The 13,299-nt window shown below is 40.8% G+C and overlaps 1 protein-coding gene across 2 annotated transcripts in view; it reads left to right on the top strand.

Moving 5' to 3' along the window:
* Positions 1 to 7,699, top strand: part of plpp3 (phospholipid phosphatase 3) — a 28,774-nt gene extending 21,075 nt beyond the window's left edge. For both annotated transcript variants that reach the window (XM_067514630.1, XM_067514631.1), the window contains exons 6-7: positions 703 to 879; positions 5,519 to 7,699. In XM_067514630.1, the coding sequence (XP_067370731.1) occupies positions 703 to 879; positions 5,519 to 5,647 (306 nt within the window). In that variant the 3' untranslated portion in view covers positions 5,648 to 7,699. The remainder of the gene's footprint in view (positions 1 to 702; positions 880 to 5,518) is intronic.
* The last annotated feature ends 5,600 nt before the right edge of the window (positions 7,700 to 13,299 follow it).

Here is a 13,299-nt window from a genome sequence, read left to right as displayed (position 1 = left end):
CCACTCTGAGTGGGTTACAGTGACCGTGTATTTGGACTTATGTGAGTGACTCAATTGGCCTTGCACTTATTTGTTCCTGTTTTGAGTTTCATCAGCCTGTATAATGACCCTTTGGCTGCATGCAGAGCAGGGGGTGCATCCACTTTGTCTTCTATTTACTGTAATAGAGGGTAGAGGGTTCATCGTGAAATGTGCATGGCAGGGTATGTACATACATGGGTTTGTATTCGAGTTGCTGGCTGTGACCATGCTGTTTGCGCAGCTGGGATGTCGAACCGTGCAACAGTCATGTCCGGCTCTCAGGCAGTCAGGTGTGTGTGTTAGGGAAGATAATATGTGTTCCTGTGTGGGTCTGGCAAGCCTGAGCAGTTTGAGTCTAGACCTCTAAGACAGCAATAATATCCCCAACCCACCACTACCATACACACACATACACACACAGAGAGAGAGAGAGACTGCAGGTGCAGGGTTAAAAAGTCAACATATGTTAAACTTAATGACTTTCATGGAAATGTCCAGCTAGGTGCATGTAAGGGTTTAGGTCACTGCTAATAACAGAGTGGTGTTGCATCTGAACTGACATGGATTATGTTTTTTACAACATATACAATGGATTTGTATGTATTTATGCTTTAACTTTGTATATTAAATTCTCTTATCTTTGTGTTTGCCCCATCCTCCCTTACCTCTTTCTCTTTCCAGTTCTATTTCCAGTCCAGGTTTACATGGCGCGGCGCTCGCCTCCTCCGCCCGCTGCTGCAGTTCACACTCTTGATGATGGCCTTTTACACTGGCCTATCACGTGTTTCCGACCACAAACATCACCCGACTGATGTTCTGGCAGGCTTTGTGCAGGGAGCCCTGGTGGCCTACTGCATAGTAAGTCCACACATGATGCAAAACACACAACACATGCATATTGTATGAAAATGTGAGAAATATGGCATTATCATACACAGACAGACTTTTTGCAATTTAAACCTGTCTATAAATGACAACTGGGGATCCTGCAAATGGACCAACCTTCAAGTAAAGTTTACCTCCACCTAGTTTTCTTTTTTCTCTTTTCTCCTCTTTGTTTTGTTGAGAAGGAGAAAAGGAGCAGGCAGTGAAGTGAGGAGAATCTGAATCCCTTTAATGAATAACACATTGCTTGGAGTCAGTCTCTGGTTCAGGAGAGTGTGTGTGTGTGTGTGTGTGTGTCAGTGTTAGTGTGCATGCATACTCTCTGAAACCTTCTCTACTACTTTTGTGACATATCGTCACAGCAGCTGCCAGATGATTTTCGTAACCCTCATCATTACACTAAGCTCAATGGAGCCAAGGAAAATTGAATTTGGGTTGAGAGGAAAATAGAGAGAGTGAGTGGGAGAGATAGCAAGAGAGGATTAGCATTTGAAACAGGAATGAGGCTGTTAATTATTTTGTTTTTTTCTTTGGCGACTCTTGTTCTATCAGCACAGTGGGCACCAACTAACTCTACTGCCTCCGGGAAAAGTATGGAAAGAGACACACACAAATACACACATGCACGTTACCTTTCTGGAAAGGATTAGAGTCATAAAATTCAGCAAGACCTCAGTATTGCCACCAAGGCAAACCTTGGCAGAGCTAAAGCCCTCATGCACACTCACAGACACACACCAATTCCTTGAATATGAGAATTATCGAAATATGCAAAAAAGAACCACAAGTACAAATCAGTGGCTGACAATATACTAAAATGTTCTGACAAAATCCGAGCTCTCATAGCTGGGCGTAGCTCCTAGAGGACATCAGGGCTGACAAGTTTAAAAAAATTACTCGCTTAAGGCATGAACCTGACCTCTAAAAGCGCAGATCTGGCGAAGGAGCGAAGGGAGGGAAGTGACAGGAGAGAGAAGCCTTGTCTACATCTTGGCTTGAGACAAGCGTGGGTTTAAACCAGCTCAGCTATTCCACAACCCTCACAGAGACAGCTAAACACAAAGTTTACACATCCACATGCGTGCACAACACACATATAGATATATAGAGACACACATACTCAAACAATCAAGGCTGTAAGGTTAGTTTTACAATCCTGACGCCCTCTCTGATTTACCCTTTTTTTTAGTAGAAACACATCTGTAAGTGCTTTAGCTTGGCTGTTTCAGCCTCTCAACAAGAAAGGACCTGACTGGATGAGTGGAAGAAAGACAGAGGAGGTAGAAAGTCTGTGTGCCTCAGAAAAGCCATCAGAACATACTCAATCAAACTGTGAACATCTTTAGATCTTGTTTAAAAAAAATGGCTTTCGAGTTGAAAGTTTGAAATGTAAGTATAAACGCATGAGTTCACACTTTTAAATCATGACAGAGAGAATGTTTTTCACCACAACTTCAGAGCATTGAAACAGCTTTTTAAATGCCTCTGCTTTACTACATGTGCTTTTGATGTTCTATGATTGCTATTTATGTGTACGACTTTGATTTTTCTTTGAAGGTCACTGAGAACAAACTGTTACAACATAACAACGGTTTTATGGCTTTTTTGGTGCAGATGCACTGGACAATCTGTATCCCATTGTTGTAGCAGCAGTGGCTTCCTTTCTGGAGAACTTTGTGAGCTGCCAATCAATCTCACTGAAGCTTTAATGAAGCAGAAACAGTTCATATTTAAGAGCCCCACGGCACCCCGGTATTTTGGTGCCTTACCCTGAGCTTGTGTGCCTGCATGAAATGAGCCATCAGCGCACTTGTAGATATGAATGTCTGATTCAAAGAAAAAAAGCCCACACTAGAGGAATTTGTGGATTGGCACATAAGTCTCGAATGTGCAGTTGTGAACAATTGTTCTAAATTTCCTATGATGAGTTATGGTACTGTGGAAAAGCCTCTTCCTTTCCAGTCGCTTCAGTAATTCTCTGTAAAGATGTGTGTTGTTACAGGACTTTATTGTGTCTGCTATTCCCAGTTTGCCTAGACTTACCTCTTTAATCCCAGTGCATCCCCCACTGAGTGCCAGTAACTGAACAATACAAGCTCAGGGCAAGTAAAGACACATTCACATCCAGTGACGTGTTACACTTGTGGTTTTGCAGTCATTGTTTAATGCTTTAAATCCCTGTGTGTGTCTCCACATTTGATGATGAACCGTGTCTGCGTCGGATACAAAAGTTGTTTTTTTTGAAGAAGAAGAAGAATATGTAGATGAATGTCTGTTTTGAGTCTGTAACTCCAGCCTACACAGTATGTCCACAGGGCTGTGATGGAAAGAATCAGGGAACCACAATAGGAAGTGTTTCACTTGTCCTTACCTGGCACTTCCTAGCAGACACAATGACCTACATTTCAACATGTATCTTAGTAAAGGTCAAGAGGACTGAATGTTGCAGGATGCAGCTGCCAGGAGAGAGCACCTTCATTTGTTTTTTTTTATTTAAGGTTCATTGCCCACAAGAGAATATACTGCACATAGTGAGGGTCTTAAATGTATGGTCAGTGAACTTGAGTAGAAACAGGAAATCATCATTATCTCTCCACACACAACTTCTCCTACAGACTAAAAGTCTCTAAATCTGGAAATATATGTTGCATGCTACAAGTTAAAATGTCACTGTGACAATCATTTCTTTTAGGAATTTTAAAACAAAAAGAATGTATATTCACAGTCATCTAAATTGGTGCAAATGTATTTACGGATGAGTTGTGTGGCAAGGCTGCATATGTATTCCTAGCTGAATTCACACGCTGTGCATGTTTCATTCTTTGATATATGAATAGGGTCTATTGAGTAATATGTTTTTTTTAGATTCACATTAACTTCAAGTTGCCAGACTCACTTCCTGTGTGACTCAGCTTCTTTATGTGTCAGGCAAGTCCTTTTATTATAAGTTAAACCACAATTAGAGTATTTCACACACACAGAGACACACACACACACACACACACACTTACTTGGTTGTGCTGTTTTTTCTTCTGCTGAATCGGCTTCACTCAATACAATAGGGCTGGAAATGGTGTATGTGTGTGTGTTTAGCATGCACAGGAAGTGGCACATTCGTGATAAGGCTTCGACCATCCTAGGCTCAGGGGTAATAGGTTATGTGATGTGGCAACAAGGCCAGCTGTGATTGGACGAAAGGCATCCTGATGGGAAACAAGGCTGGAATGTTTCCTATGACGCTTCTTTCTAACAATTGAACAAATGATCTCATATCCCTCTACACTTTCCCAGTTATATCATGTGTAATATAATGTATATGACTTACTGGAGATAGAACATACATTAACACAAAGAGCCCTTTTAAAAGCATGAAAGCAGTTGTGTGTTATGGAGGTATCTATCCATGTGTGATGTAATCCATCACTCAAAGGTCACCAGTAAATGGTCACTTGATGGTCAGTAAATGTCAGACTGCAGGACAAGAGAATGTCTTTGTGTCCACCACTCAGAATGAGACAGTATTATATATAAATAGACCACTGCCCGTATGGTATCTGTCTTTCCTGGAAACAATCAGAAGATAATCTGCAAACTACCCACTAGTATATGTTTTTCCTGGGGAAATTCCCCAAAAAAGACATTATGTTTTTTTCCCCAGTCTATTTTCTCCAGTGAGAGTGATCTGGTGTTAAGCAGGTTCTCCTTCACAGAGTTAGTTGTTGAATGGCAGCCTCTTCCTCTCTCCTTCCTCGTCTCCCTGGCATCCCCCCCCCTGCTCACCCTCGGCTGGCAGCATGAAAGGAAAAGCTGCTTTGTCCCCTCCCAGCTGCTGGATGTGTGTGTTTGTGTGTTAGTCCACAGCTGAAGCTACTGCTGCTCATGAGAAATCAACAGTTACATTGGACATTAGTTTCTATGGTCCCACTTCCTGTCCACTGTGCCCATTTTTCTACTTGACATATGATTTCATGGGGATCTGGGGAAGATAATCTTTTCTGTGTTTTCCTTTATTTGCCACTACTGTAAGCCAGACTGATCTCAGAGTTGACGTAAAAGGGGAATTTACCTCTGATGTAATTTGATAGAAGATAATTCAGAATTTACAAAATTTGATTGACATTTCAGTGTGAGCTATACTAAGATCACTTCCTTCAGCCAGATTACTCAGCGTTGCTAATTTGGGATTGCACAAAGCGTGACTGAGAGAAATGATTGGGAGTTTTTCATCATGGCATTATGAAGTCATACAACTTTCTCGCCAAGTACACCTCCCCTGCAGGCACCAGATCATACACGAGTACTGTACATTCACATTGTTCAGACCTGCCATCTGAACAGGGACAACCATTTTTGATCTGTGTGTGTGTGTGTGTGTGTGTGTAAGAAGTATGTAAAAAGAGAAGTGGGTGGTTATGTCATATCTCCCACATGGTAGAGATAAAAATGCAAGTTTTTTGCATGTTAAAACCAACTGACTCATAAGTCTGCCCTCGTTTAATGCACTGAACATGCAGCTTAATACCCTTTGATGATAATAGTTTTGTCTTTTTCTCGTCACATTCCTGTCTCTGTTTTCCTTCCATGTATTCACCCTGCTCTTTGTGTCCGCCAGGTTTTCTACGTGTCAGACCTGTTCAAGCCCAGGGTGAAACCGGCCACACCACCGCCCTCGCCCATCAAGAAGGAGCTGCTTCCTTCAGCTGACATCATTGAAAGGAACAACCACCACAACATTGTGTGAAAGCGCGCACATCTATTTCCTGTGACTGAGGAGCCGATCACAGCGCTGCTCACCTCCCATCGGACAGTAGAATGTAGCGACGAGAGACTGTAGCTGCTTCTTAAATAGCATCCTCCTCCTTTTCGAAATGCCCACCGTGGCACTTTGTGGACCAGGGTGTCAGATTTGAGATTTGCACTGCGTAGTCCACTCTCACTATCCAGACTTTTTATCTACTATCATGTTATAACTACTTATCAACAATTGAGCCCATCACTTTGAGCACAAACATAAAAGAATTAGAAGTGGAAAGACTAAATGACTCATAAAATTGAAGACTTGACAGGCAGAGCTGAGGGTGTGGAGGTTTAATGGAAGTGTACCTGTGTAATGGGAAACACTTGTGAAAAGAAAGACGAAAAGAGACAAAATGCCACAAAAAAGACAAACCCCCAGCCTAATGAGAGAGGAATTGATGCTTCCTCTCTGAACTCTCTGTGGCCTTGGAAGACAACGTAGGACAACAACTTCCTTAGCTATGGGAAGGATATTACTGCAATAACTAGCAGCATAGAAATATTAACAGTATAGAAAAATATAACATATAGCACTGTTTTAAGTACATTGTCCATTATTACCACTTGCTGCCTCTATCTGAAAAAAAGCCTTGATGATGCTGACATCCATGAGACAGAAATCTTTAGTTTACAAAGAAGCTGACCGAGCTACACTAAAACTGGTAGTTTTTGCGAGATTCATACGTAGTCGGGATGTTAGCAAGTTAGCATAGCATGACATAACATTATAGCAATCATACACATCTTTTAGCACCTATTAACAGATTTCAGAACAGTCTTTCAGATGTTTCGCACTGGAAAGTGAAGCCCTCCATCTATATACACAGTACGTCTGTCTCTAGATCTCTAGCATATCATCAAGCTTTTTGTGGCGACTGTCGCTGTGGCCCAGACACAGGCTGTTGCAATTCTTGAGGGTTAGATGTAGTACAGGGGGAATAATTTCTGTGGAAGGAGGGAGGCAGATGTTAAAGCCTCTCAGCACCTGAGTAATAGGCATGGCTGCGCCATGCTTCTCTCTGGTGTTGGGACCATCTATTTAGCTTCCTAAACAGGAAGGAGAATAGGTGGGCAGAGTGAAAAGAAGGTGATGAATGTCAGCTAAGCTGGCACATTACTTTGGGAGGATTTGGACTCTTTCCGCTGGCAGGGAGGGGCCTCTCAAGCAACTAATCACTCAGTGGCAATAGATCTTTGTCTCTCAGTGTGTATGTGTGTGTGTGTGTGTGTCTAAGTGTGTGTCCTGCACACTCTTGTGCTTCTGTGGGTACACTTGTGCTTGTATGTGTACATCTTGGGTTTGTGAATGTGTGTGTGTGTGTGTTTAAATGTATGAGCGCTGTGCCCCCTCTTGAAAAATTGTTACCTGTGCCAAGAGTATGTTTATGTCACTCTGTGTCAGAGAGCAAGAGAGCAGGTGAATGTTCTAAAAACTGTGGATCTAATATTTTTATTCTCTGCTAAGAAGCATCTTTACCCTTGAATGTTTTTAGCCTGTAATGTATAATCACTAACAATTGTACAGAACCAGATACAAAAAAACTTTTATTTACAGCCTACTCAGATATCCTCCTCCAACAACACACTCCGCCATGTTGCACATCTTTCTCATTGTCCGTCCTATCATTTCATAAAGCTGTTTTCACTCTCTTTTTATAAATATATAAATAATGTATAGATCACTAAAATTAAGATATTTGTTTAACGTGTTTAGATATATCCACTATGATTACCTGTGTTCTTTACAAAATGCTGCTTAAAAAGCATCGATTGACAAATTTTGTATCTAGATAACTAAACTATTGTAGATTGTAATAGTTTGTAATATGCATTCAAAATTAAAAATACACCTACAATTGTATTAAAATTCAATATTAGTATTTTTGTATTGTCTTGTTTTTTGTACAAAAGATTTTGTAGCGATACTGTTTTTTCTGCTAAATGTACTTAGCTCTAATACATGTGCTTTTAAATAAAAAGCTCATTATGAACATGACTTCAGCTTGTCTCGACTGTTAATTCTATACAGGTTGTATGACTTGATGGGCTGATTTTTTTTTTTTATTGTTAATTCCTAGAAAATATCTCTTTGTTCCTGATACGCAGTAAAACATGAAAATTGCATTCAAAAAAGTCTAAATGTAATCAGGTGTTCAGGTGTGTTTTGAAGTGGTTTACTTGTTAATAAAGATATTCATACAGAACTTGTAAGGGAAGTAACTTTTACATGCAGGATTGTCAGTAATTTGTGTTCTTCCACCTTGTTTACCACTGACTATTACCGTAGTGTTGGTTCCTTCTCCCAGAAAATACCACTTAAGATATGGGTGTAATGACACTGTTTAATTTCACACTTTGGCAGACACCAGACTAGAAGCTAGCTTTTGTGTGTGTGTGTGTATGTGTGTGTATTTGTTTTTCTATTACCAAAAAAGAGGTGAACTGCCATGCCAGTAGGTAATTCCGACATAAACAAATCTTGTCCACCACGCTGAAAGCTTGAAGGACACTTTTAATTGTCTCAACTGCTTATCGGCTTAAAATCTATACTGCAATCAAGCACAACACATAGTTGCACGTTTACATAATGACATTTACCATATAATCTATAAAAATGTACAATTCTAAGCAGATCAGTAACAAGGCCAGCAATCATACAAGCATGAAAAAAAACCCTCAGCAGTGAATAACTGCTGAAGTTAAAATGCTGTGTGAGCCAAGCAATAAAAAGGAGATCATTTAAGCCAATCACTTAACTGATGCTATCATTACAGTGGCATGCGTGTTTCCCCTTAGTGTCCTGTGAAGTACTGTCTTTTATTGACAGTGACAGTACAGCTGGTTTGAGGTCAGTTGTAAAAAAAAAAAAAAAATTAAAAAAAAAAGCACCAAACTGAAATTTACGATGTCTGTGAACAGCTGGTAGATCTGGGGTCAGCCATGCATGGTTGTTATAGTCAAGGGGCCTACTGCTGAGGCAGAGAGAGGCACATGTTGTGGTCTTGCTTGGCAGCAGCAGAGCAGAACTGGCATCAGGCCGTCACAGCTAATCCAAGGAACCGCATAGTGCTGTACCTTTCTCTCAGTGTGCAGCACGTATGTCCCTCGTCATCACATAGTGGACAGTACATCCACATGCATTTCACTCTCAGTTATTGGCTTACAGGTTGCTCAGATCTTAGTGTGCAAATGCACTGTTTGCATGTAGAAACCTCATAATTCCTATGTTGGTGATGCTGGCATTTTAATACAAGTTGGATAGATTACATCCCCTTTTTTGGATGGAGAAAATCCACAGCCATTGGTCTTATAAACACTATTTAAAAAGCCTTGGATAAACTCAAAATGCATAGTGGTCATGTTAAAAACATGGTTGTTTTTCTTAGTATTATAGTTGATTTACCACATTCCATATGCAGATGAAAAGAACGATATAAACCTGACAATCGAAAATGAAACAGTTGCGCAGCTACTTTATAGGTCAATGTGGTAAATTGTGATTTGACAGCAGGCAAAAGGCAGCAGCAAGTTAACCATATTCTGCTCTACTGCATTTTGTTTAAGATTCCAGTATAATTGCTATGGAACCCTTTCCTTTCTGACAAGAAGCCCAAAATATTGATTTAACATATCTAACGATATGCCATATCCCACACAAACATTAGGTTTGCAAAAGGTACCGTGTCAGATGCAGGAATGTACCGGCAGCAGTCACAATATGCATGTGTGAAAAAGCATTTTACTTTATATTTAACTATACACACTAGACCTAAAAAGGCACGTGTAAAAGTGGTTAGAGTGGCTCTCAGCTGATGGCAGAGCTCTTTTCTTGTCATGTTGTGGTTGAAGCCGAAAGCCCAGAGTGAAATGGTCCACTGAGCTACATGCCAAATCTATGTAAAAAAGAGGTAGTGGACAACAACAGTGCTCCTGTACTGTCTCTAGTTTGGCTTGCTTGTTAAAATGTGAGTGAGAAAGAGGAGTGAAGTAGAGCTGGGTTGTGGTGACAGAGTCACTTCCAGGAAAGCCATCCGGAGGCCTGGAGATGTGTGGTTCTTGCTCCTGCAGCAAAGTCTGTAGGGCAAAGAAGCAGCTGGGCCTGCAGAAAGACACATTATGGCCAGAGGAGAGAGAGGGTACTGTGGTTTTTTTTTTATTGAAATGGAAACAGAATCTGCTTTGCAGGTTCTGTAGCACACATCAGGTGTTTAGACATAATATGACTCATCCACAGGCCATAGAGGCAACAGAAAATGAAAACTACTTTGTAAAAAAGACAGAAAAAGAAAAGGTTCAGTGCCCCGACTTTCAACTGCTGCTTGAAACGTTTCCCATCTTGTCAAAAATGGCTGACACAAGAATTTTGAATATTCAAAAACAATGAAGAAAAACAATGGCCTGTTTTCCCACCTGCATATCCAGCACTGCTGTGAGCTTCACTGGAGAAACAACTTGAACACAGATAAAGTGGGAAAGCAGAGCAGCCTTCAGACCAACAGGAAGGAGCCTGATTTGGTTAAGTATTAACCCAGTTTTGCACTAATCGACTGTATTATAAGGATATCAGTGATTTAAAAAGGGACAGGGCCTCTCTACGCACATGTGTGGGCAGCAGGAGGATTAATATCAAGGATTAATGTCATGATGTCATTGTGACTATGCTGTCTTTGTTTCAGTTGAGATGATATTTCTAGTGATAATCTAGTGATTTTCATGTTAACTGTGACAGACAGGAAGAAGAGATTAACCTACATCTTGTACTCCACTTTAAAGTGTGTGGAGGATACAGTAGGTGTAATTAAAGTTATGAACAACAATGCGATATACTACAAGTATTTAGCTTTTAGCTTTGCTTGCTATATTTCTCTGTCTTTTGGTCAGTTGATCCCCCACTTTGGTCCGAATGGAAATTCTGTATCTCATTAAAAGGTTGAATTGCTGTGAAATCTTCATGGTTTAAATGTTATGTATGACACAAAAACAACAGACACTGTTGCCCCTTCTCTACCCCAGCCCACCACCATCATTGTCGACTGGGTTAGGAGACTCAGGAGGGCAGCTGGATCAGAAAAGTGCATCCAAAAGTCATGAAGGCGTGTGCTGTCCAGCATGGGGCAGGGGCACCTCAGGGGACCCCTTGTTCTGTTCACACAACTGGCATTAAGGTTCATCTCTGACTCAGATGTAGAAGATCTGGGAGAATACTACTGACACAACTGAATGCCTCCAAGGCCAAGGAGATGTTCACTGATGTTTGGATACCAAGGTCCCCCCAACTAGTGATTATTAAGTTGGTTGATTTACAGGGAATCCAGAGGCACAAGGACAAGGTTATTGGGCTCTAGACCGTTTATTGGTCTATAGTGGCCAGCATGTTCTAGTCAGGGATGACCGTTTAATGGCCTGCACTTATATAGTGCTTATCTACCTTACTAGTCAAAGTGCTTCGCAGTTGCTTCTCATTCACCTGTTCAACAATGATGGCATTCACCTGACTCACTACGAGCAACTTCAGTGTCTTGCCCTGGGACACAGACTGGAGGAGCTGGGAATCGAATTGATTGCTACACAACTGCTCTACCGGCTGTGCCACAGCCGACTTATTATAAGTGATTGAAGAAGCTGGTCAGTAGAGTAAGGGCAGTGATTTGCCATGAAGCTGGACTCAGTGGTGTCAGTTTGTGGGCGTAGGACTGAGGAAGATAATGTCTAAAACACCAACCACCAGCCAGTTCTTCTTCTTTTTTTCAGTCTTCTGCACTTGTGCATCTCCCACATAATAAACAGTACTGTGAAAGTTGGTGGTGCTGAAATTAGTATATGTCAAACTTAAAAGGTTTGATATATATTTATAAAAACCCTTACATAGTTAACATCAGATGACATTTACTACTGCTATGTAGCCCACTGTTATATGTCACTGGTAATGCCATAAGGAAGTTTTCTGACATATTTACTTAAATAAAGAATTTTGAGCAAGTGAGGTGTTCGTGCAGGTAACAATTTATGTGGTGCAATTTGCATGAATTGTTTCGGAAAATGCACTTATTGTTTTGCAACTATCTAAGAAATCATGTAAGAAAATCTGTAATCATTTCTACTTGCTGGCATTTTGGTTCAAACCCCACTTTACCTTAGGCTGCTTTCAAATAATTTGGGCAGTTTAAAAAGCAGGAAAATGTTTCTTATTTTAAAGTGTGGTTAGGACTGGTGCCCACCGAAAGGTGCATTCGCAGCCATTCTGCCCACAGTTTGTTGACATGACTACAGTTATTCTATGCCCCTTATTTGTTATTACAATTTACACTGGCGAATAAAGTGTCAAAAAAGTGCTTCAAAGAAGCAAAGCAGCTGAAAATGTCATCAGCGAGCTTATTCTACATGTGCATTCAAAGCTCAACAGCTATTGAGTTGGACAATCTAAAACAGATCTTTAGGATATGTCTTCCCTACATCTTTTTCTGTGAAATAGAACTATCCCATGAATATAAACATAATTGCTCGCTCCACATATAACAACCTTATCCCTGTGTGACATAGTGTCTGTGCACTGGTGGTGAGTTGTATGGAAAAAGACGGTGCAGAGAGAAGGATTGAAAGTTAATCAATTTTGCAGATGTTGGCTGTGTGTGAGGGGAACAGGTGATTATGTCATCTTCCCCTGTGTCCACTTTATTTGCTCCCTGTTTGTCTCGTCCAAAGAAATCTGTCCCAGTTAAGCCCTTTTTACTACTGTATGTATTTATTTGCTAACCTAAATCTTCTTTTTATTTCAGTTTGAGCTAAACAAAATCTTGCAACACTATGTTTTACCCTTTTCTTTGACTTCTTTGGAGTCATGGCCTCATATGGTGAAGTGGACAGGTCATGAAAGGATGACACCGATTAGGATTTTCTGAGATTTTTGCTAGACACTGTTTTTTATAGATCCGTTTTTGTGCTAAGCCTTAGATCGTTATAGCAGGTATAATAGTTAAAACATAAACTTCAAAGGGAAAAAACAACTGGCATCTTCACCTTTGCAACTGAAGATAATGACAAACTCAGATAAGTAAATTGAACACAGAGTGAAAATTTACCCTGGGAGTCATGTGGCTGGTCCCTTTCGAAAAGATGCAAGCAGGGAGAGATGGAGAAGAAAGAGGCTAGAGAATGAAGAACAGCAGGGAGACATGCAGACGGAATTGGGTTGAAAGAGACCCAGGCCTCTGTGATCCTTTAAATGTACAAAATATAGTTAGGCAAGCATCAACCCCACCTCCCTTCCTCGGCCTTTTTTCTCGTCAAGGTTGCCAGAGGAAAATTCTGTCATGCAGCCAAAGTTGCTTAAACCCCCATGGTTTACCTGCTCACGCAACGCTGCACTCAATCACATAGAGACACACATTGCTCCCACATGCACACACACACAAACGAAGCACATGAATGCTCACAAATTACCAACATCGCAGAACCACATGGTGATTATCAGGAATCCGAGTTCAGCTCAGTCCTTCTGGCTCTGATCCAGATACTGTTGCATGATTCACTCACATCCCTGTGAGTGGATGACCAGTAAATCATACACATTTGTGTATCTGTTGTGTCATCCTGCAG

This window comes from Channa argus, chromosome 8, assembly GCF_033026475.1.
Source record: "Channa argus isolate prfri chromosome 8, Channa argus male v1.0, whole genome shotgun sequence".
NCBI lineage: Eukaryota > Metazoa > Chordata > Actinopteri > Anabantiformes > Channidae > Channa > Channa argus.
This window is presented reverse-complemented; position numbering and strand designations above follow the sequence as displayed.